This window comes from Salmo salar, chromosome ssa09 (assembly GCF_905237065.1).
Source record: "Salmo salar chromosome ssa09, Ssal_v3.1, whole genome shotgun sequence".
NCBI classification, from domain to species: domain Eukaryota; kingdom Metazoa; phylum Chordata; class Actinopteri; order Salmoniformes; family Salmonidae; genus Salmo; species Salmo salar.
Genome location: NC_059450.1, coordinates 124,280,486 through 124,302,640, shown reverse-complemented (window position 1 = coordinate 124,302,640; position 22,155 = coordinate 124,280,486). Strand labels below are relative to the sequence as shown.

At 45.9% G+C, this 22,155-nt stretch overlaps 1 protein-coding gene across 2 annotated transcripts in view; it reads left to right on the top strand.

Annotated features, from left to right (window-relative positions):
- LOC106612559 (sortilin-related receptor) overlaps positions 1–21,850 on the top strand; it is a 79,615-nt gene extending 57,765 nt beyond the window's left edge. Inside the window, exons 19-48 of one of the 2 annotated variants that reach the window (XM_045724476.1) lie at positions 286–377; positions 628–874; positions 1,439–1,577; positions 1,799–1,972; positions 2,777–2,890; positions 3,203–3,325; positions 3,604–3,723; positions 3,871–3,996; positions 4,234–4,344; positions 4,628–4,759; positions 5,088–5,219; positions 5,352–5,486; positions 5,969–6,121; positions 6,700–6,870; positions 7,227–7,355; positions 7,760–7,886; positions 8,693–8,862; positions 9,633–9,745; positions 10,094–10,195; positions 10,325–10,391; positions 10,731–10,813; positions 10,905–10,995; positions 11,099–11,289; positions 11,753–11,872; positions 12,229–12,393; positions 16,953–17,127; positions 17,507–17,613; positions 17,760–17,952; positions 18,264–18,476; positions 18,982–21,850. In XM_045724476.1, coding sequence (XP_045580432.1) covers positions 286–377; positions 628–874; positions 1,439–1,577; positions 1,799–1,972; positions 2,777–2,890; positions 3,203–3,325; positions 3,604–3,723; positions 3,871–3,996; positions 4,234–4,344; positions 4,628–4,759; positions 5,088–5,219; positions 5,352–5,486; positions 5,969–6,121; positions 6,700–6,870; positions 7,227–7,355; positions 7,760–7,886; positions 8,693–8,862; positions 9,633–9,745; positions 10,094–10,195; positions 10,325–10,391; positions 10,731–10,813; positions 10,905–10,995; positions 11,099–11,289; positions 11,753–11,872; positions 12,229–12,393; positions 16,953–17,127; positions 17,507–17,613; positions 17,760–17,952; positions 18,264–18,476; positions 18,982–19,049 — 4,083 coding nt within the window. In that variant the 3' untranslated portion in view covers positions 19,050–21,850. Of the gene's footprint in view, positions 1–285; positions 378–627; positions 875–1,438; positions 1,578–1,798; positions 1,973–2,776; positions 2,891–3,202; positions 3,326–3,603; positions 3,724–3,870; positions 3,997–4,233; positions 4,345–4,627; positions 4,760–5,087; positions 5,220–5,351; positions 5,487–5,968; positions 6,122–6,696; positions 6,871–7,226; positions 7,356–7,759; positions 7,887–8,692; positions 8,863–9,632; positions 9,746–10,093; positions 10,196–10,324; positions 10,392–10,730; positions 10,814–10,904; positions 10,996–11,098; positions 11,290–11,752; positions 11,873–12,228; positions 12,394–16,952; positions 17,128–17,506; positions 17,614–17,759; positions 17,953–18,263; positions 18,477–18,981 lie in introns of both variants that reach the window. The other variant, XM_045724475.1, reaches the window with a different exon arrangement.
- Positions 21,851–22,155: the final 305 nt, after the last annotated feature.

Here is a 22,155-nt window from a genome sequence, read left to right as displayed (position 1 = left end):
AAAATCGTATTTACAATGACGGCCAAACCCGGACGACGCTGGGCCAATTGTGCGCCGCCCTATGGGACTCCCAATCACGGCCGGATGTGGTACAGCCTGGATATATTGGCCATATACCACACCCCCTCGGGTCTTATTGCTTAAATATTTTATGTTTTTTTTCTCCATCTTATTGAAGCCTTGTTTGATTTATATTCTCACCTGATAAATGACATGCTACTGTATAGTGTCAGGCAATACAGTGTGTGATGATGGTGACCCACTCCATGTGTATGTGTTGTGTAGGTGTCTAACCCTGATGGGGACCTACGTCACACTCTGCTCAACTCCTCAGTGCTGGAGCATCCCAGAGCTCTGGTCCTCATGCCAGGAGAGAGGTAGCACAGTCTAGTAACCTTGAATAACCACCATACATTTTTCAATAAAATACATTTCGAACGCTTTTTTTACACAAAAAAAGGTCTCCTTCATGACCGACTGGTAAAGAGGCAATCTGTGATTACTACATACATTTTTGACTTTACCGCTTTGTTTTTGTTTGAACTGCAGATTGCCCCTTTAACGTAAATAGCATCAATGCTAATATCTGTCTGATATACTTAATCTGTGATGCGTCTCTCCTACCAGCCTGATGTTCTGGACGGATTGGGGCGACCGTGCGGCCGGCGTGTACCGCGGCTACATGGACGGCTCTAACGTGTCATGCATCGTGTCCGAGGGCGTCCGTTGGCCCAACGGCATCACGGCTGATGAAAAATGGCTTTACTGGACCGAGGCCTACGGCGATCGCATCGAGCGGGCCGACTTCGCCGGGGGTCAGCGCAGCGTGGTCATGGAGGGCCTGCCTCACCCCTATGCCATTGCTGTTTTCAAGGTACTTTAGAACGGCCGATGTGTGGTTATGGACTATTCAGGCCCACTGTGATATTTATAGCCGTTTTTGAGTTTTTAAATGAATGTAAACCCATTGATTCTTGAAGAATATCACTTATAAATGCCTTTACAAGCTAAGTTCATTTGTCTTAACGTCTTTCGATGTAGACTGCAGTATGACATCATCGTACACAGCCTGTCAACTTCCTTCTTGCAGATGTCAACAACAACAGATTTAAAATCTGCCCAGGACTGTCACTATTGACTTTTTCCAAATGTGCCCGCTCCCTTGAGGCATATCCACATTGGAATTAGCCAATAGAGGCAGTCTTGGCAAATAAGAATGTTATTGATGTCTGGAAGCAAAACATCGGCAAACTGTGTATGATGATGTCATATTGATGTCATATTGCAGAATTCTACCTTCTTAGGTTATTGAGTGTGCAACACTGGGGATAACTCTGGCACATACTGTAGCACTGTCCCGTTGTAAAAGATATTCAGGTTTGTTTTCATAATCTCCCAGTTACTGGGCAAATCCTCATTGGCCTGTGTGTGTTTTCAGAATGACTTGTACTGGGATGACTGGTCAAGGAGGGGCATCTTTAAGGGTCCCAAAGCAGGCTCCCAAGACAATGAACTCATAGTGGGTAGACTGACCGGGGTCATGGACCTCAAAATCTTCTACAAAGGCAAGACCAGAGGTGAGAGACAAGCAGCGAAATCATATTTAAGAATCAAAGCCCATTGTAAGTAAACCCTCCAAGAACTTCAATTGTCAACATTAAATAGATATTATCACAATGCTACTCTGGAAGGGACAATACTGGAAGCTTTGTTTGGACAGTCACACTACCTCATTGGATGATTGGATCTAAGTGTACCTGTCTGCTCATGACAAACCTGTGTGTCTCCACTCTTCCAGGCCATAATGCCTGTGCAGACCAACCCTGCAGCCTACTGTGTCTGCCCCAGCCCGGGCACCGCCACACCTGTGTATGTCCCGACGGGGCGCCCACCACCACCCTAGCCAGCGGGGAGCTCCAGTGCCAGTGTCCCACCGGCTACCAGCTCCACAACAACACCTGCATCAAGACAGGTGAGGCATGGCACACACACACACACACACACACACACTAACATATGTGCGCACCGGCTCTCTGACAAACAAGCACACACGCACAGTGGTCTCTGTGGGTACAAAATACTGCTGATCAAATCACATTTTATTTGTCACATGTGCCGAAAACAACAGGTGTAGACCTTACAGTGAAATGCTTCCTTACGAGCACTTAACCAACAATGCAGTTTGAAAAAAGTAGGTAAGAAAAATGTTGTAACTAAACGGAAAAAAAAATAGTAACCCAGTAAAATAACAATAACGAGGCTATATACAAGGGGCACCGGTACCGAGTCAATGTGCAGAGGTACGGGTTAGTCGAGGTAATTGAGGTAATAGGTGCCTGTATATAGGGGAAAGTTACTATACATAGATAAAAAACAAATGCATGATAAAGTATTGAGGTTCTCGACATAGTCCTTCAGACGACCCTATCGCAGTACTACAGATCCACAATGATGCAGGCTTTTGTTCCCACCTAGCACTAACACCTGTATCACCTAAGCGATGAGTTGAATCAGGCGTGTTAGTACTGGGCTGGACCAAAAGCCTGCAGAGCATGCAGTGGGCCCGGCGCCAGGAATCACTGCCTCAGTGAATGCAGAACCACTGCCCTCCTCTTCCTGACTGGCCGTGTGACTGGTGGTTGTTCTGCAAGGACCACTTTGGAAAGACGTGTTTTCATTGACACTTTTATATGCTGTCCTTTAGGATTCAGATGCACTTCTTGATGATGTGTGTTTTATTTGCAATCCAAAATGGAATGAAATTCACCTCCCCCAGAACACACGTGCCTTCCCAACCAGTACCGCTGCTCCAACGGCAAGTGCATCAGCAGCATCTGGAAGTGCGACAGCGACAACGACTGCGGCGACATGAGCGACGAGCAGGAGTGCCGTGAGTGGAGCCAAAATGGCACCCTATTCCCTATATAGTGCACTACTTTGGGTCAGGCCATTTCAGACGCACAGCTAGACAATGGACAACTCACTCAGTTGATTCTGTTTATTAAAATTGATTGGGTGCTGAATCCTTGTTTGTGAAGTACGTAGTGAATAAAATGGAGCCAACAGATAATGTTCAATAGAGCTAGACTAGAGTTTGTTGCTGTCACTGTCACAATACACTCTGCTTTGAGTCTCTGCTGCTCTTCTCTCTCTCTCTATCCTTCTGGGCTCAACACCCTGCACCCTGTCCGTCCCCCTCCAGCCACAACCTCCTGCGACCAGTCCATCCAGTATCGCTGTGTGGCGTCTGGCTCCTGCATCCCGCTGGCCTTCAAGTGTGACCACGAGGACGACTGTGGGGACAACAGTGATGAGGAACACTGTGGTACGAGGACGAGAGAGTGTGTGTGTGTGTTTTTTGTATCCATCCATTCAGTCGTGTGTGTGTGTGTGTGTGTGTGTGTGTGTGTGTGTGTGTGTGTGTGTGTGTGTGTGTGTGTGTGTGTGTGTGTGTGTGTGTGTGTGTGTGTGTGCGCATGCACTTCCAAGCATGTTGTTTTACTGACAACGTGTGCTCTAGCCTGTATGGCTTTTGAGATTGTATATAGCCTACGTGATGCTTCCTCTGATTACTGACTGACTGTGTGTGTGTGTGTGTCCCAGAGAGTCACCAGTGTGGACCAGGGGAGTTCTCGTGTGCGCGGGGTGTGTGTATCCGCGAGGCCTGGCGATGTGACGGAGACAACGACTGCAGGGACTGGTCAGACGAGGCCAACTGTACAGGTGAGATCAGGAACATGTTCAGAAAGAAACCGCTGTGGAACGTTGCACAAGTCTCTCTCTCTTACTCTCCCTCCCTCCCTCCCTCCCTCCCTCCCTCCCTCCCTCCCTCCCTCCCTCCCTCCCTCCCTCCCTCCCTCCCGGTATCAGTGGGTCACCACACCTGTGAGGCCAGTAGTTTCCAGTGTCTTACGGGCCACTGTATCCCTAAGCGCTGGGTGTGTGACGGTGATGACGACTGTCAGGACAGCTCTGACGAGGAGCAAGCACATTGCGGTGAGGGGACGCACACACACACACACACACACACACACACACACACACACACACACACACACACAGCCCTCTCTCTGCTTGACACCAACACCCATGATGTTATGTCATTATTATGACAATGCTATGACAGTGTTAGGTAGCCTTTATGAAGGACGGTTCAAGCAAAGTGTTACCCAGATTTCTATGCCCTTTGATAGGATGGCTTGGCACTAACAGATGCGGTGTTGTTGTTGACAGTGGGGGATCGCTGTAATGGCTTCCTGTGTTCCAACGGCACCTGTCTGCCTGCCAGCGCCCACTGCAACGGCGTACAGGACTGCCCAGGGGGCGCTGACGAGCAACACTGTGGTGAGTGACCAACTGAAAGTCGAACTAGAACCCCGGCAAACTATAGAAGTAGAATCTCCAGAAAATAGAATCTATTTCTATGCTGCAGACATTGTGTATGCGTACCTTTTTAGTGTTGTTTTTCGCCTGCTACCCCAGATGCACTTTGGTCTTTCGAAAAACGGAAACATTTGAGGGCTATTATCATAGAAAATGGTTAAAATGAAACGTTTGTTGAGAATATCTCAGACGTATCCCATTGTAATATAGTAGTACTGTGTCTGTGTGTGTCCCCTCCTTGCAGATCCCCTGTGTACGCGCTACATGGATTTTGTGTGTCAGAACCGAGTCCAGTGTCTGTTCCAGTCTCTGGTGTGTGACGGCATCAAACACTGCGAAGACGGCTCCGACGAGGACGTGGCCTACGCCGGCTGCTGTGAGTCCTTCTCCACTAACCCCACCTTCACAGAAAACACTACAACTTTGCTGATATCTACAGTCACTAAATAAATCTACATATTTTCCTGTGCACGTGACCGAACCTGGGTCATGTTCATAAGGAAAAATCCGGAGGGAAACATTTAAAAACGTGCTACGGAAAAGGAACAAGCATTCCTTATTTGGTTTCACTCCGTTTTCTCCGTGAACCAGGAACATGTTTTGGTCGGGTCAGGAAAAACTAAATGAATCTGTCAGTCCTAGAAAGGCATTGAAATAAGTTGGCATAATTTGTTGTACTGATTGCAACCCATCTCTCCCTCTAGCCACTCACCCTGAGTTTGAGAAGACGTGTGATGCCTACAACTTCCAGTGTGCCAACGGGTTGTGTGTGAGCCTGGGGTGGAAGTGTGACGGCATGAACGACTGTGGGGATTACTCTGACGAAGCCAACTGTGGTGAGTACACACATTGTGTGTGTGCGTGTTTGCGTGTCACATGCATCAGTTGTGTTCACTGCAGCGCTTTATAAATGAAGTGTTTGTATCTAGAAATGAGATTATTCCTGAGTGTGTGTGTGTATGTTCCAGGCTCCCCCACTGAGGGGCCAGGCTGCACACGGGACTTCCAATACGAGTGTCGTAACGGGCGCTGTGTGCCCTCCTGGTGGAAGTGTGACGGAGAGAATGACTGTGGAGACTGGTCTGACGAGGCTCAGTGCTCTGGTACACCCTCTCTCTCTCTCTGTCTCTCTGTGTTAGTCTGCCTGTCTCGCTCTCTCTGTGTTAGTCTGCCTGTCTCGCTCTCTCTGTGTCCGTCTGCCTGCCTCGCTCTCTCTGTGTCCGTCTGCCTGCCTCGCTCTCTCTGTGTCCGTCTGCCTGCCTCGCTCTCTCTGTGTCCGTCTGCCTGCCTCGCTCTCTCTGTGTCCGTCTGCCTGCCTCGCTCTCTCTGTGTCCGTCTGCCTGCCTCGCTCTCTCTGTGTCCGTCTGCCTGCCTCGCTCTCTCTGTGTCCGTCTGCCTGCCTCGCTCTCTCTGTGTCCGTCTGCCTGCCTCGCTCTCTCTGTGTCCGTCTGCCTGCCTCGCTCTCTCTGTGTCCGTCTGCCTGCCTCGCTCTCTCTCTCTTACTCTGTCACTCCTGCCAGATCTCTATTAGCAAACCATTTGAAGTGCTATGTGTATCTAAACCTCTTCCTCTCTGTATTCTTAGGAGGAGTCACGCCCCACACCCTTGCCCCAGGCCTGTCCTCCTGCGCCCCTAACCGCTTCCACTGTGGCTCGGGAGCCTGTATAGTCAACTCCTGGGTGTGTGACGGCTACGCTGACTGTCCCGATGGCAGTGATGAACTGGGCTGTCCCACAGGTGAACCACCGTCTCCATCTACACCAAAGGGCTTGCCACCTTGGCTACACAGCTCAGGACTAGTTATATAGCTGTATGTAGGTAGGACCAGCTGGTTATTACTGACCATGTGACTTGGCCAGAAAACACTTTGGAGCTACTTGTCTCCTTTCATTCATCTGCAGCGATTGGAAAATACTCATGGTGGAATCTCAACATTAGGCAGGGTAAGGTAAGACAGAGGAGCGCTTGTTTGCTCGCTCGGACGCTCTCTTCTGTGAGATAGTTTCAGACGTATGAATTGATGGAAAGTTGGCGGCTGTTCAGATGCGGGAATGATTTTGGACGAACGTGCGACAGCAACCTACTTTTTGAAGAGATTTGTTTGACAATCAGATGAAAACATCATGGCTGGTTGTGTTCATGCCATATTAAAATGTAATACATTTTTTGCAGTTAAATTACATGTCTTTACTATAAAACCCATAAAAAATGCATAGGAAGTCCCATGAATAAACCGTGCCCCATTATGGAAATCAAATGCCCATCCAACGGATTTGTTCTGGCCCTGTGGTAATGTTCTGTTTCCATGGCAGCAGCCAACGGCACGGCTACACAGGCTCCGTGGCTCACCCAAGCCCCTCCCCTGCCCCCTGGCCGCTGCAGCAGGGGCCAGTTCCTCTGCCGGAAGCCCCCAACCTGCATCTCTAACTGGCAGCGCTGCGACGGCCACCAGCACTGCCTGGACGGGTCGGACGAAGCCCACTGTCGTAAGTGTTACACACAGAGTGTGGAGGACCTATGCTCCTCATGGGGCCGCCGGTCTAATTCAGCCAGTCAGTCAGTACACAGACTTGAGTGGAGACTTTCAAACTGGCCCAAAAAGTGCGTCTGAAACACATATCCAACCCAGTAACGGTGTTCATTCATAAAATGCACAAAACACAGTTCCATCTTGAGTCAGTACCACAAAAAAAACCCAAGACTAAGATACTGGAGCGTTGACATTTCACGCTGCCTGCCAAGTAAAACTTGAAAAGGAATGTGGTTCTCACTTGTCTCTCTTCTCCTTTTCTCTCTCCCTTCCTCCCCCTCTCTTCTTTCTCTCGCTCTCTCTGTCTGGTAGCCACGCGAGGGCCTCTGACGTGTGTGAACGGCACGCGCTGCGCTGACGGAGAGGCCTGTGTGCTGGACGGTGAGAAGTGTGACGGCTTCATGGACTGCTCCGACCACAGTGACGAGGACAACTGCACCAGTGAGTCTTCAGTAGCCAGGCTTCTTTCGCACTTAAAGGGAGACTAGGGAATGTACAATCATCACACGCTACGGGCAACTTCCTGCTTAACAGACGTCAACAACAACAGAATTAAAATCTGCCCAAGAAAGACTGCCCCTATTGGCTCTTGAAACAGACCCACACCGAGCTAATAGAGGCAGTCCTGGCCAATTCTAATGTTATTGTTGTTGTTTATTTCAGGAAGTGGCCCTGCTGTGTATTACGATGTCATATTGCTGAGTCTACTTTTAATGAAAATCATGTCACAGCCCCAATCAATTTACATAAGCAGAGTCTTCAGTCATCCAGGTGAGATGATGGCGTAGTATCGCTCCTCTCTAACGTTTGTACTGGGGGTGGGTTTCTGACCTGTCTGTCTGTAGCCGACTCTCTGGTCTACAAGATCCAGAACCTGCAGTGGACGGCAGACTTCTCTGGTGCCATCACCCTCACCTGGTCCAGACCTAAGAACCTGCCCCTGACTTCCTGCTACTTCCTCATCTACTTCAGGTCAGTCAGTCTGTGGGTTCTGTCTGTCTGTGTATGTGTGTGTGTGTGTGTGTGTGTCTCCAGGGCCAGCTCTAGCCTTTTTGGGGCCCTAAGCAAGATTTGGTTTCCCCCCCACCTTGCGGAAAACATTTTTAGTGGCCCCTCTCTTGACAGCATAGAGAAGAATTTAAGTTTTTAGTTAATTTTATGCAATTCTACACATTTTGCCATGGGGCATAGAAACATTTTGCATTTTTAAAGCAAGTTTTCTGTAATTGTATAAATTGTATAACAATTTTATAACACATTGCAATTCTACTCATTTTTCCATGGGTTGGAGATGTAGTTTTAAAGCTAAATTCCTGTAATATTTCACCATGAGTTATGCCATATTAATATGATGTCTGCGTGAGGATGACTAACAAAATAAATGGGGGACCCCCTGTTTGTCAGGGCCCTGGTCACATGTCCTGCGTGCCCGGTCAATATTCAGCCATGATTACTACAAGTTTAGATAGCTAACTAACTACCAATCTAATAATTGTCAGTTGACATGGCTAATTGAGGGACTGTCAGTGACTGACATAACGAGAAAAATTGCCGAATGATGCACAACCAATTAAAATTACACCTGGTGTATTCTACTATTCTTACTCTCAATAGTAAGTTGAGACAGAGCCGCCAAAAAATAAAAAGTTAGAGTTTTTAGGGCTTGGGGGCCCCTAGCAGCCGGGGGCCTCTAAGCAACCGCTTATGTCGCTTATGCGTGTGTGTCTGACTGGGTGTGTCTGACTGTGTTTGTATATCTGTCTGTCTCTGTGTGCTAGGCTGGTGGGCACCCAGCAGTGGACCGCCATGGACACACACAGCAATAAGAGCAGCTACACGCTGTCGGTGCTGAAGCCAGACACCACGTACCAGGTGAAGGTCCTGACGCAGTGTCTCAGCAAGCAGCACAAGACCAACGATGTGTTGACCCTGAGAACGCCCGAGGGATGTGAGTAATGTCCTGTGTAGACTACACGACTTTCAAAATCCTAAGATCGCTGAGCCTCTCATTAAACCACCGTCTGTCTCTCCTGTAGTGGTTTGTCTTTCCAACGTAGTGGTGCGCACGCTGAACGATGCGCACGCTGAACACTACAAGATTCTTGACTTGGTCGCGATGGTTCTCGATACCACGCTGTCTCGCGAAAACAACGATGTGATTAGATTGTTAACGTAGCTGTAGCTAGTCAGACTTGCCGTACAGAGTTGAAATACCTACTCAATACATTTTTGAGTTGAACGACATTGCTTGTGGCGAGCTCTCATTGGCTAATGCTGATCACTGTTCTTGAGGGGGGAGAGATGAGGAGGGAGAGATGAGGGGGAGTGAAAGGTAGAGGGAGCAAGACACACGATCATTTCACTGTGTCCATTCACAGCAGAGGATTTGTCTGGTTTGATTTCACACGTTGTCCATGTAATTATTGTGTTTGTTTTGCTCACCCTAGTTGAATGCGCTACTTGTAAGTTGCTCTGCTAACTGACAGGCAAAATGAGTAACAGAAGGAATAATGCAGGTAGGTTTTTCTGGACCCAGATTAAGCCTTCCCCCGGACTGATGCTCAATGGAGAATCACTATTGAAAGGGTCTTGGAAATACCCCTTTAGTGTTTATGTCACTGCTATATTACTTTTGAGGTTTGTGGCCTGCCTGCAACAGTGTTTTTGAATGGAATATTATGGTGGATTGACAGTACTGTTATGTAATGTTTGTTGCAGTGCCCGAACCCCCCAGAAACCTGCAGCTGTCATGTGACAACGGAGAGGACGGCACGGTGGAGGCCTCGTGGAGCGTTCCGGACAAAGCCCACGGCCTGATCCGGGAGTACATTGTGAGTTAGCCTGGCCAGACACTGGATGGTGTTTCCTCTGGTAAACCTATTAACCGTCTCCGTTAGTGCCATGTCCTGAGCAGTAGGGCTATAAGAAGAGATGGAAACATACGCACAGCCATTGGCTTTGAGCGGGTGCTGGATATCAAAGTAAATGTTCACCAGAGAAATATGATAGACTCCACACATTCCAATGTGGGCTTATTATTAACATGAAAAATGTTTCAACCCTGTTTTTCCTGTTTTTCAACCCTGTTTTGTTTCTCTGACTCTGTGTGTCTGTGTGTCTGTGTGTCTGTGTGTGTGTGTGTGTGTGTGTGTGTGTGTGTGTGTGTGTGTGTGTGACAGGTGGAGTACAGTGAAAAAGGTGTGGAGTGGTTCTCTCAGCGAAGCACCGGCAACAGTGTGGAGGTCAAAAACCTACAGCCCAGCACTCTGTACAAGTTTAGAGTAAGAGACCTGTCTTTCAGAGCAGCTTCATAGTGACATTTGGGTTCTTAGCATTAGAACAAGGTAACATGAGCTCTTAGAATTGAGTTCTGAGCCTGTCTGATGAGTTCTAAACATGTGTGTTTTCAGGTGGCAGCAGTGACGGGTCGAGGTATGGGGAACTGGACTGAGGTTAAATCCATCATCCCCAAGAAAGGTATGACAGAATCTCTCATGATCATTGCCCTGACAATTTATAATATGGCAGGATGATAGTTTGATCAATTTGACAAATTCTCTAATCCAGGGTTTCTGTGAGAATTGGGTCGCAGGTTATAAGAATGTATCTGTAATCACACGCTATTTCTTTTTAGTTTGGGTCACCAGAGGATGGCACATTTCTTATTTGGGTCTCCAGCTGTAATCCTTCAGTGCACTTCCTCCACTGGTTGCGTTGTGGAGATTTACAGTGTTTTATCGCCCTCTGCTGGCCACCACTAGGTAGTTGTCTTATTTATTGGAGCTGGTGCTTATTGTCTCTCTCCCTCTCTCTCAGCTCTACCACCTCCCTCAGTTATCACCGACAGCATCACAGAAGACTCGATGAGCCTGTCTTTCAGCTTTAACTCCCAATATGAGGTCAGTTGGTGGCGTCTCTGAGTGAGTTAGTGCTTGTCTATGTATTCTAACTTGCCCTATAATTCTACCGTTGTTCCGTGGGTGTGTGCAGGTGAGGCAGTATGTGGTGGTGCTGTCCTGGGTGTTTGATGCTCACGTGAAGGAGAGCAGGAACTACACCGTGCCAGGCAGCATACTGAAAGGTAGGCCCGTCTGCCTCTAGTGTCCACACATTTTCTGACAACAAAACAAGTGTTTTTCAATATCCTAATCCAACTCTGTCTGTATCTACCTGTACACTTGCAGCTACCAACCTGACCAGGGGGACCATCTACGAGGTGGCTGTGTGGGCCCAGACCAGTGTAGGAGACAGCCCCACAGCCCTGTCCCGCCAGCAGACCACAGGCACCCAGCCGGAGCCTCCCCTCCTCAAAGCCCGGGCCCTCAACCAGAGCTCTGTGGACTGCAGCTGGACTGTAACCGGATCCCCCGCACAGGTAACACGGGCACAGCATGACAGCTACTGTGTTACAGACATGGGTCATGTTCATTTGGTCACGCAACGGAAACGAAAATGAGCGCTTCTTCTTGGACAAGTTCAGGTAGTCCCTACTCTGTTTTCTTCTATTTGGTGCCTAATGAACCTGACCCTGGGTTTAAGTCGTATCTGTAGTAGAAGGCCTGTCTCGAGTGCCTGATGGGCGGGGTTTGCACTATTTCATTGGTTCCATTACGCCAGGCAAGAGCAATAAAGCGAGTCCCCACAAACAAAACATAATAAGGAATTACATAAATGAGTCATAACTGATTGGATGTATAAAGTGCTTTTCTAGATGCTCGAAGCTCTTTACATAGTAAGGGGGAACTCGCCTCATCCACCTCTACTGTGAAGCACCCTGCTGGAGCATTATGGCTCCCTGTGCAGCCAGTGATGTACTGTGTGGTTGTCTGTCTGTACAGGTGTATGGCATCTTCTTTGCCACCTCCTTCTTGGACCTGTACCACAGCCCTCACAGTGTGAACACCAGCGCTAGCAACCGGACCGTCACTGTGGACAGTGATGAGCAGTACCTGTTCCTCGTGAGTTCACCCCCTATTCCGCTTCACCCTGATTCCTTTCTCAATGCCTCAGATACAGAATCAGAAAACTTTATTGACATGAAACACGATTGGCTAGGGATTTTTCGATGTTGCCGCTGATTCCATTTTTGGTCTTAACTGTGCTGAACTGTAAAATGATCGACTGCAGAAAATCCATTCACAGTTAACCTGTGTGTACATTTTGGTTTCTGAAGAACAATATCTCAATGTGTGTGTGTTTGTTCGTGTGTGTGTGTTTGTTCGTGTGTGTGTGTGTTTGTTCGTGTGTGTGTGTGTGTTTGTTCGTGTGTGTGTGTGTTTGTTCGTGTGTGTGTGCTTGTTCGTGTGTGTGACAGGTGCGGGCCGTCTCTCCCTACCTGGGTCCTCCCTCGGACTATGCGGTGGTTAAGATGATTCCCAACGAGCGGCTTCCTCCTCGTAACCTGCACAAGGTGCGAGTTGAGAAAACCCAGGCTACGTTGAAGTGGCAGCCTCCCTACGACTCCCCCAGCGCCCCTCTGGTACGACCAACCTCAAGCGTCAGCGCTTTCAGATACAGTTAAAGTGATGGGTAACTTTTTTTAAAGTGAGTTGAAGTTTAAACTTCAAAACAGACCCAAAGTCTGGATTGCAGTCTCTCCTTGTCCATTGACTTGTTTCAGTGTAAGGAAACATTATTGTTTGAAACATAACTGGGAATACAGTTATGCATCTGTTGGCCACAGATACCTTAAAAACCATCTGTTGGCCACAGATACCTTAACCTCTTGGGGCTAGGTGGGACGCTAGCGTGCCACCCGTGGTGCACTCCATCAACAGCAGGTGCATTTCAAGAGCGGCAAATTTGAATCCAAATAAATGTCAAAATTCAAATTTTTCAAAAATACAACTATGTTACACCATTTGAAAGATAAACATCTCCTTAATCTAACCACGTTTTACGATTTCAAAAAGGTTTTACGGCGAAAGCATAAATTTAGAGTATGTTAGGACAGTACATTTACAAGAGTTGTGTGTAATGTTTTGTCAAGTCAAAGACAGGGTCACCAAAACCATAAAACCAGCTAAAATGATACACTAACCTTTTACAATCTCCATCAGATGACACTCCTAGGACATTATGTTAGACAATGCATGCATTTTTAGTTCTATCAAGTTCATATTTATATACAAAAACAGCGTTTTACTATGGCATTGATGTTGAGGAAATCGTTTCCCTCCAATAACCGGCAGTCAAGTCAGCGTCACAAATTAAATAATTAAAATTAGAAAACATTGGTAAAATATTATATTGTCATTTAAAGAATTATAGATTTACATCTTTTGAACGCAATCAACTTGCCAGATTTAAAAATAACCTTACTGGGAAATCACACTTTGCAATAATCTGAGCACTGTGCCCAGAAAAATACGCGCGTGCGATACAGACTAGACGTCATGTTGGGGAGATCTAAAATCGAAAATACTATGTAAATAATCCATTACCTTTGATTCTCTTCATCAGATGTCACTTCCAGGTATCACAGGTCCATAACGAATGTAGTTTTGTTCAAAAAAGCTCATCATTTATGTCCAAAAATCTCCGTCTCGTTAGCACATGATGTAAGCCAGCCGGACTTCTCGTCATGAACGAGGGGAAAAAATATATTTCCGTTCGTTCAAACATGTCAAACGTTGTATAGCATAAATCATTAGGGCCTTTTTAACCAGAACATGAATAATATTCAAGGTGGACGAATGCATAGCCTTTTATAACGTATTGGAACGAGGGTACCCAACATGAAGTAGCGCCAGGTGTCTAATGGGACATCACCGTTCCATGGCTCTTGTTCGGTCAGATCTCCCTCCAGAAGACTCAAAACACTTTGTAAAGGCTGGTGACATCTAGTGGAAGCAATAGGAAGTGCCAAAATATTCCTAAACCCCTGTGTTTTTCAATGGGATAGGTTTAAACTCAATACAACACATCAGGTATCCACTTCCTGTCAGAAAATGTCTCAGGGTTTTGCCTGCCAAATGAGTTCTGTTATACTCACAGACACCATTCAAACAGTTTTGGAAACTTTAGAGTGTTTTCTATCCATATATAATAAGTATATGCATATTCTAGTTACTGGGTAGGATTAGTAACCAGATTAAATCGGGTACATTTTTTTTATCCAGACGTGCAAATGCTGCCCCCTAGACCCAACAGGTTAAAAACCATCTGTTGGTCACAGATACCTTAAAAACCATCTGTTGGTCACAGATACCTTAAAAACCATCTGTTGGCCACAGATACCTTAAAAACCATCTGTTGGCCACAGATACCTTAAAAACCATCTGTTGGCCACAGATACCTTAAAAACCATCTGTTGGCCACAGATACCTTAAAAACCATCTGTTGGCCACAGATACCTTAAAAACCATCTGTTGGCCACAGATACCTTAAAAACCATCTGTTGGTCACAGATACCTTAAAAACCATCTGTTGGCCACAGATACCTTAAAAACCATCTGTTGGCCACAGATACCTTAAAAACCATCTGTTGGCCACAGATACCTTAAAAACCATCTGTTGGCCACAGATACCTTAAAAACCATCTGTTGGCCACAGATACCTTAAAAACCATCTGTTGGTCACAGATACCTTAAAAACCATCTGTTGGCCACAGATACCTTAAAAACCATCTGTTGGCCACAGATACCTTAAAAACATGGCCCTCACATTGGGCTTCAGGATCTGGTCACGGAATATTTGTGCATTCAAATTGCCATCAATAAAATGCAGTTGTGTTTGTTGTCCGTAGCTTATGCCTACCCATACCATAACCCCACTGCCACCATGGGGCACTCTGTTCACAACGTTGACATCAGCAAACTGCTCGCCCACACGATACCATAAATGTGGTCTGCGGATGTGAGGCCGGTTGGACGTACTGCCAAATTCCCCAAAACAACGTTGGAGGCGGTTTATGGTAGAGAAATTAACATTCAATTCTCTGGCAACAGTTCTGGTGGACATTCCTGCAGTCAGCATGCCAATTGCACGCTCCCTCAACGCTAGCGACCCAACCGCGGTACACACGATCAACAGCCAGTGGCAAATTCAAAAATCTCATAATTCAAATTTCTCAAACATACAAGTATTATACACCATTTTAAAGATAAGAATCTCCTTAATCCAACCACAGTGTCCGATTTCAAAAAGGCTTTACGGGCGAAAGCATAACATTAGATTATGTTAGGACAGCGCCTAAAGAAAAACCACACAGCCATTTTCCAAGCAAGGAGAGGCGTCACAAAAACCAGAAATACAGCTAAAATTAATCACTAACCTTTGATCTTCATCAGATGACACTCCCAGGACTCAATGTTACACAATACATGTATGTTTTGTTCGATAAAGTTCCTATTTATATCCATAAACCCCATTTTACATTGGCGCGTGATGTTCAGAAAATGTATTCCCTCCAAAACTTCCTTTGAATGACCACATCAATTTACAAAAATACTCATCATAAACGTTGATCAAATTTACAACAGTTATTGAAAGAATTATAGATACACTTCTCCTTAATGCAACCGCTGTGTCAGATTTCAAAATAGCTTTACGGCGAAAGCACATTTTTCAATATTCTGAGTACAGAGCTCAGCCATCAAAGCAAGCTATACAGTTACCCGCCAAGTTCTGGAGTCAACTAAACTCAGAATTAGTATTATAAATCTTCACTTACCTTTGCTAATCTTCGTTGGAATGCACTCCCGGGACTCCCATTTCCACAAGAAATGTTCGTTTTGTTCGATAAACGACATATTTATGTCCAAATACCTCCGTTTTCTTTACGCGTTCAGTTCACTAATCCAAAGGCATAACGCGCGAGTGCAAAACCAGAGACGAAAAGTCAAATAGTTCCATTACTGTTCATTGAAACATGTCAAAAGATGTTTACAATTAATCCTTACGGTCTTTTTAACAGAATTCTTCGATAATATTCCAACCGGACAATAGCGTATTCATTACAGAGGAAAAAGAAGGAAGGGCCTGTGTGCCGGCGCAGTAAGGCTTCCACTAGATGTCAACAGTCTTTAGAATCTTGTTTTATGCTTCTACTGTTACTGGGCAGAGAATAGGAGCTGACTCAAGCCTGGGACCAACGAGTTGCTTACTGCGCAGTAAGCAACTCGTTGGTCCCAGGCTTGAGTCAGCTCCTATTCTCTGCCCAGTAACAGTAGAAGCATAAAACAAGATTCTAAAGACTGTTGACATCTAGTGGAAGCCTTAGGAAGTGCAAAATGACCCCACAGACACTGTAGTTTGAATAGGGATTAGATAGAAAAACTACAAGCCACTTCCTGGTTGGATTTTTTTCTCAGGTTTTTGCCTGCCATATGAGTTCTGTTATACTCACAGACATCATTCAAACAGTTTGGAAACTTCAGAGTGTTTTCTATCCAAATCTACTAATAATATGCATATCCTACCTTCTGGGCCCGAGTAGCAGGCAGTTTAATTTGGGCACGTCATTCATCTGAATTTCTTAATACTGCCCCCTGTCACCAAGAAGTTAATATGCCACACCTGTCAGGTGGATGGATTATCTTGGCAAAGGAGAAATGCTCACTACATTTTTACATTTTAGTCATTTAGCAGACGCTCTTATCCAGAGCAACTTACAGTAGTGAATACATTTCATACATTTTTTTCCCCGTACTGGTCCCCCGTGGGAATCGAACCCACAACCCTGGCGTTGCAAACACCATGCTCTACCAACTGAGCCACACGAGTCAGGTGGATGGTGCACAACATTTGAGAGAGAAGCTTTTTGAGCATATGGAAAATGTCTACCTTTTTATTTCAGCTGATGAAACATGGAACCAACACTTTACATGTTGTGTTTATATTTTTGTTCAGTGTAGTACCATGAACAGTTGTCCCACACTACTTTTGACCAGGGCTCTGGTTAGTAGGGTACCATTTTGGATGCCAACACGTCTGTCATTCATTCTTCTTTTGTTGTATTATATTACTGTAAACACTGTTGAGATTGTGAAATGCACTTTCAATAAAGTTTGATTTGCATGTGTCCGTCCCGTGCAGACGTACGCGGTGCACCTGAAGGACGTGGTGCGTAAGACCGAGAGCAGCTACAAGCTGACCACCCAGAACAACACGGTGGAGTACTGCCTCAAGGGCCTGGAGCCCGGCGGACACTACAGCGTCTCCGTCCGCCTGCGCAACATGAGCAAGGAGGCCAGCTACACGCTCAACACAAGTACGGCCCGGCTTATGTCCCGGGGACGGGCGCGTTCCAGGTCATCTTTACTGCAGCCGACCATCAGCTGTTTCTTTTTCCCACAATCCCCCGGGGAAGAGTTAAAACATCTCAGGGGTCATGTTAATGTAATGTAGCGATCTTCTGGCATGTGCAGCCCGACTGCAATATAGATAGACGACTTGGAACGCGCCCACAATCTGTTACATAGTGGCTGGGGGCTAGTCAAGGTGTCTTCAATATTAAAGGACTTCAAGCTAGAGCACCAACAGCTCTGGGGAGACCACATTCAAAACCTAGCGGGGATTGTTCTTGCATGAACATAGTTGTATGAATGTATGTTGTTAAAGTGTTTTCCTTCTATTCTGTGTGGACATAGTGCCCCTGCCTGCTCCAGAGGCTTTAAAGATCTTGACGGAGAAAGATCATGTGTTCCTCTTCTGGAAGAGTTTGGCCGTGAAGGAGAGGAGCTTCAATGAGAGCAGGGTGAGGGACACACAGCTGTCTCTCCCTGTGAAGGCAGATCTACACCACTGTCTTTTAGTTCCTCTGATATTCACTGTCTGTGTCTGTCTGTCTCTGTCTGTCTGTCTGTGTCTCTCCGCACATCTGTGCTTGGTGTCTCTCCGCAGGGCTACGAGGTGCACGTGTACGACAGCCTGTCCAACTCCACCGTGCTCCTGGGTAACACCACGGAGACCTTCTTCCGGATCAGCAGCCTGCTGGCGGGCCACAACTACACCTTCTCCGTCCAGGCCCGCTGCCTGCTCAACGGACAGCTGTGTGGCGAGCCCGCCCTGCTGCTCTACGACCAGCTGGGACAAGGTGAGGCGGGGAGGGGATACTAGGGAGGGTGGGAAGTTTCGGGACAGATTTACTACGAACGTCCATAAATCCTCAGCGTCGGTTTCAGTAACAATGTGTGGTGACATTCATACAACAGAGGTATACGAGGTAGGATACTGATATGATGGATATGATGATTGTTTTCCATGTTCATCTTACTTCATCAATCAACTCTGTGAGATAAAAGTATGTAAAGTATCTCTCATAATGGCTCCTTCATGTGCTGTATATGCAATGTTAACCACGTCAGTCAGTGAATGTCACTCACCAGGTGTAACTCCTCCCTGCAGGTCCCAGTGACGCGGGGCGGAACTCGGGGCAGTCAGGAGACATGGCGGTAGTGGTGGTGCCGGTGCTGTTCCTGCTGCTGCTGGGGCTGTGTGGGGTCCTGGTGGTCCTGTACCTGAGGCACCGCCGCCTGCAGAACAACTTCACCGCCTTCTCCAACAGCCACTACAACTCCCGCCTGGGCTCGGCCATCTTCTCCTCTGGGGACGAGCTGGGTAAGACTCCTTGGTTAAGTTCTATATCGAAGTAGCCACATACGTCCGTAATTGCGGGGCGCTCCCTTGTTTTGTGTTGACGCTTGATGTTACCGTTGACTTTGCCTGCGTGTGATGGCTGCTAAGGAGCCTTAATGTTATCAGTCTACACCGTGTTGGACTCCGAACCACGTTGTCTTTATTTGTGAACTAACACCCATCGGGTATCCCGCTCTGCGTCCATCTGATTGGCATGGCTTTTGGTCAATCATTTGTAGGGTCCGGAGTTTCTCCTGATGGTGTGACCTGACCAGAAAAACTCTGGTCCCCAATTAAAGGCTGTGCTGCTAGGGACCGTAGTTTGTCCTTGTCAGGTCCCATCGTCCGGAGAAACTCCTGGCCCCACTCATTTCTCATGGGTATGACCAGGATCATAAAACACATTTTAGCATGAGCCGTTCTGATGCAACTATCATGTCATTCTTCCCTCCTCCCTTGTTCTCTTGTTTCCCCTTCCTCCTTAAAGGTGACGATGACGAAGACACCCCCATGATCAGCGGCTTCTCAGACGACGTTCCCATGGTGATTGCGTAGCAGGACCACCCCTCCTCCTCCTCCTCCTCTCTATCACTCTACTAAAAACTCTGCCCTGCCTGTCCCAACCTGTCACCTACGCGCCCGTGCCCACGTGGTACGACAAAAGGTCAGAGGTCAAGAAAGAAGGTGCGCCAACACTTTCGTCAACCAACCCCTTCCGAGTAAACAGTCTTATACGATTCCGGATCAAAGGAAGAAAAAGTGAAACGCAACGAGAGATATTTTTTAAAAGAAAATTACGATGCACTTTTTTGGGATGCGCAATAACTTATTTTTTTATACATAATATATATATATATATATCGGTCAAAGGACTTTATTGGTCGGGAACTGATGCTAACTGTGAAGGATTAGGAGTCTGTCAGGCGAGTCGAGTGTTAGTCGCTCTGGGAGAATAGACCCAACTACAAACTAACTCCATAAAGAGCAGTTCATTGCTTGAAGCCAAAATAAGTACCTAGCAACTGGAATATCCAATGCAGAAAAAAAACACACCTAAGGAAAGAAAATATACACCAAATCAATATACTGTATGTAAAAAAAGATTGTTAAAAAGTTACCAATAAAAGCTTCTTGAAAGGAGTGAGGAAAACAAGCTCTTGACACAGCATAAATTAACAGTCTTTATGGTATTTATTCAGGATTTATGTTACTTTAAAGAGTATACTACTTGCCCATGGTACGTTGTTTACAGTGTCCGTACTGAAATCGATCTGAATATGTTGCTGTCTGTTCGAATGAGATCACTTTAATCTGTTGTCGATATTTGATTTGAAACTGTCCGTTGGCGTGAACACAGCATTCGGCGTCCGCGTAACCAACCAATGAGTAGCGATTAGATGAAATCGATGGCACCAGGCAGTGTCTTTATAGATCCTACCACCAGCACAGGAGTTGCTGTAGTCTACTCAGCAGTAACAATAATACACAGGAGTTGCTGTAGTCTACTCAGCAGTAACAATAATACAGAGGAGTTGTTCACATTTATTTACTCCAAAAAGTCAGCTCGATCATTCTGTTGTGTTTCTCTACTCCCAATGCTGCAGCGATAGGAAAATAGTTTGATTTTAATTGTTTTTTTTATCAGGACCACCACGTTGTAAATATTATTCTTATTCAAATATTATTATGCCCAACCTGCTGCCGTTAGTTTGGAGTGTTTGGAACGTTTGTCTCTGATGTTCTCAGGGAACTGGGTCTTTGTCTGGTCTGACACTGGCGTGGTACCATCATCTGAGTCTTTAGCCAACACTCAGAACCCTCACGGAGGTACTATAGTAACCCTAGAGACAACATTTGGAGCATGACGTAATTGGACGTAATTTTGTTGTAAACTGGTTTTCTGGTTGAAAATAAGTTATAAAACCAGATGACAAGAAACTGGTCTCTGTTACAGCAAGATGTATTTTTCATGACGAGAGCAAGATGTCATGGGAAAGACATCATATTTTGGTTGTTATCTGGTCAGATAACCAGATTATTGCATTTTGTGGTTGCTGTTTTACTTTTTTGTAAAAAAAATAACATTTAAAAAAAGGACACGTCTAATCTGCAACCTGATCATAATTTAATAATAGACATAATGATGTCATTGAAACCACTTTTGCTTGCTGGGGTAGCAATATGATGTTTAGGTCACAGTGAAGTGGACTGCATGTCCGACTCTCACTGTTTAGCAAAACGCTTCACGTCAGTTTGATGCGCCAAGAAATGTTTTTATTTTTACTCTTCCCCCATCCCATCCTATTGTGTAGTCATGAACTGAAACGTGTGTTTTCGTCTATGCTAAAGAGCCATTTCAATTGATGTGAGGTATGCTTTTATTCATTGACCTGTTTTGGGGTTTTGTTCATGAATGTATTTTATATCTGTGATTTTATGGCTATGAGATAATGTGCTCCCCCCTCCCTCCCACCTCTCATGTGAAATGGATACACTCGCAGTCCTCTCACTTTGTATAGCCAAGAACACTACTTTGAATGGTTCTTGGAAGAGAGACCTGAAAATGAGTTTTGATAGTGTCTGACTGTAGACTGGTTCAGGGCAGGCATCGCCCCCCCAGGCTCCAGGACCACGTTCCCTCCCCCATCCCCCTATCCCACTGTGGGGGTGACGTCACAGCAGCCCCCCCATCGCGCTCTCCGCCCCCCGGTCACTGCAGGGCTGCTTTCAATACATTGTTTTGACATTCCTTCCGTAAGGTACTTGTGATTTTATCTCCCCCTTTTCTGTTTTCCAGGCCTTAAATAGTGCTGTAAAGATACTGATGGGACTGTTTCTTTTCTGTGGACTTCGATTTGCCACATATGCCTTATTAGAACACATTGAGTTTGTATGTATGTACTGTATTTATGACGACACGAGTGCACACACACACTCAGTACCCTTACACAATGCTAAAGAGAATGATCTGTACTGAAGAGAGAGCAGTAGAAGTCGTTTGTTGTTGTTATATACAGGTCACTACTCCTGTCTGCATTGGCTGTTTAAACAAGGCACATATCTAAAGCCACCTGATGGATTTTCTCATGTAGTCCCAAGTTTTGACAATTGTACAAAATATAATTCTTGATTGTGTGACCGTTTCAACCCCCATCCCTTCCAAATGTAAACTTTTTTTTTTTTTTCTGTAAAATTGTATGCTTAAAGTTTTTGCACAGAATATATATTGGACACCGCCATATTTGAATATGTCGATCTTGCTTGCTTATGGGGGTCTCAAGGACGTGAGATGTTTGAGGTACAGTGTGCAGTGTTTTAAAAACCACTTATACTGGAATAAACTTACTGGAAATGTGCCCAAGCCTCATTTTCCTCTTCTTTCACAGAGAGGATGGATGGATGGATGGATGGATGGATGGATGGATGGATGGATGGATGGATGGACAAAAACAACACTGAAGATCTCTGCTTTCTAAAATTATTTAATTATCTTTTTTTTGGTTTAATTTACTGTCTTTAGTCAATGTCCTTCCAACTTCCAAATGCTTTTGATAGAAATTAACAAATCCCCTATCGAGTCTCCTCAAAGACCCTTAACAAAGCAACGGCAAACTCAGCCTTGGTTAACCACAATGCTATGAGTAAGTCCTTCAGTATTTGG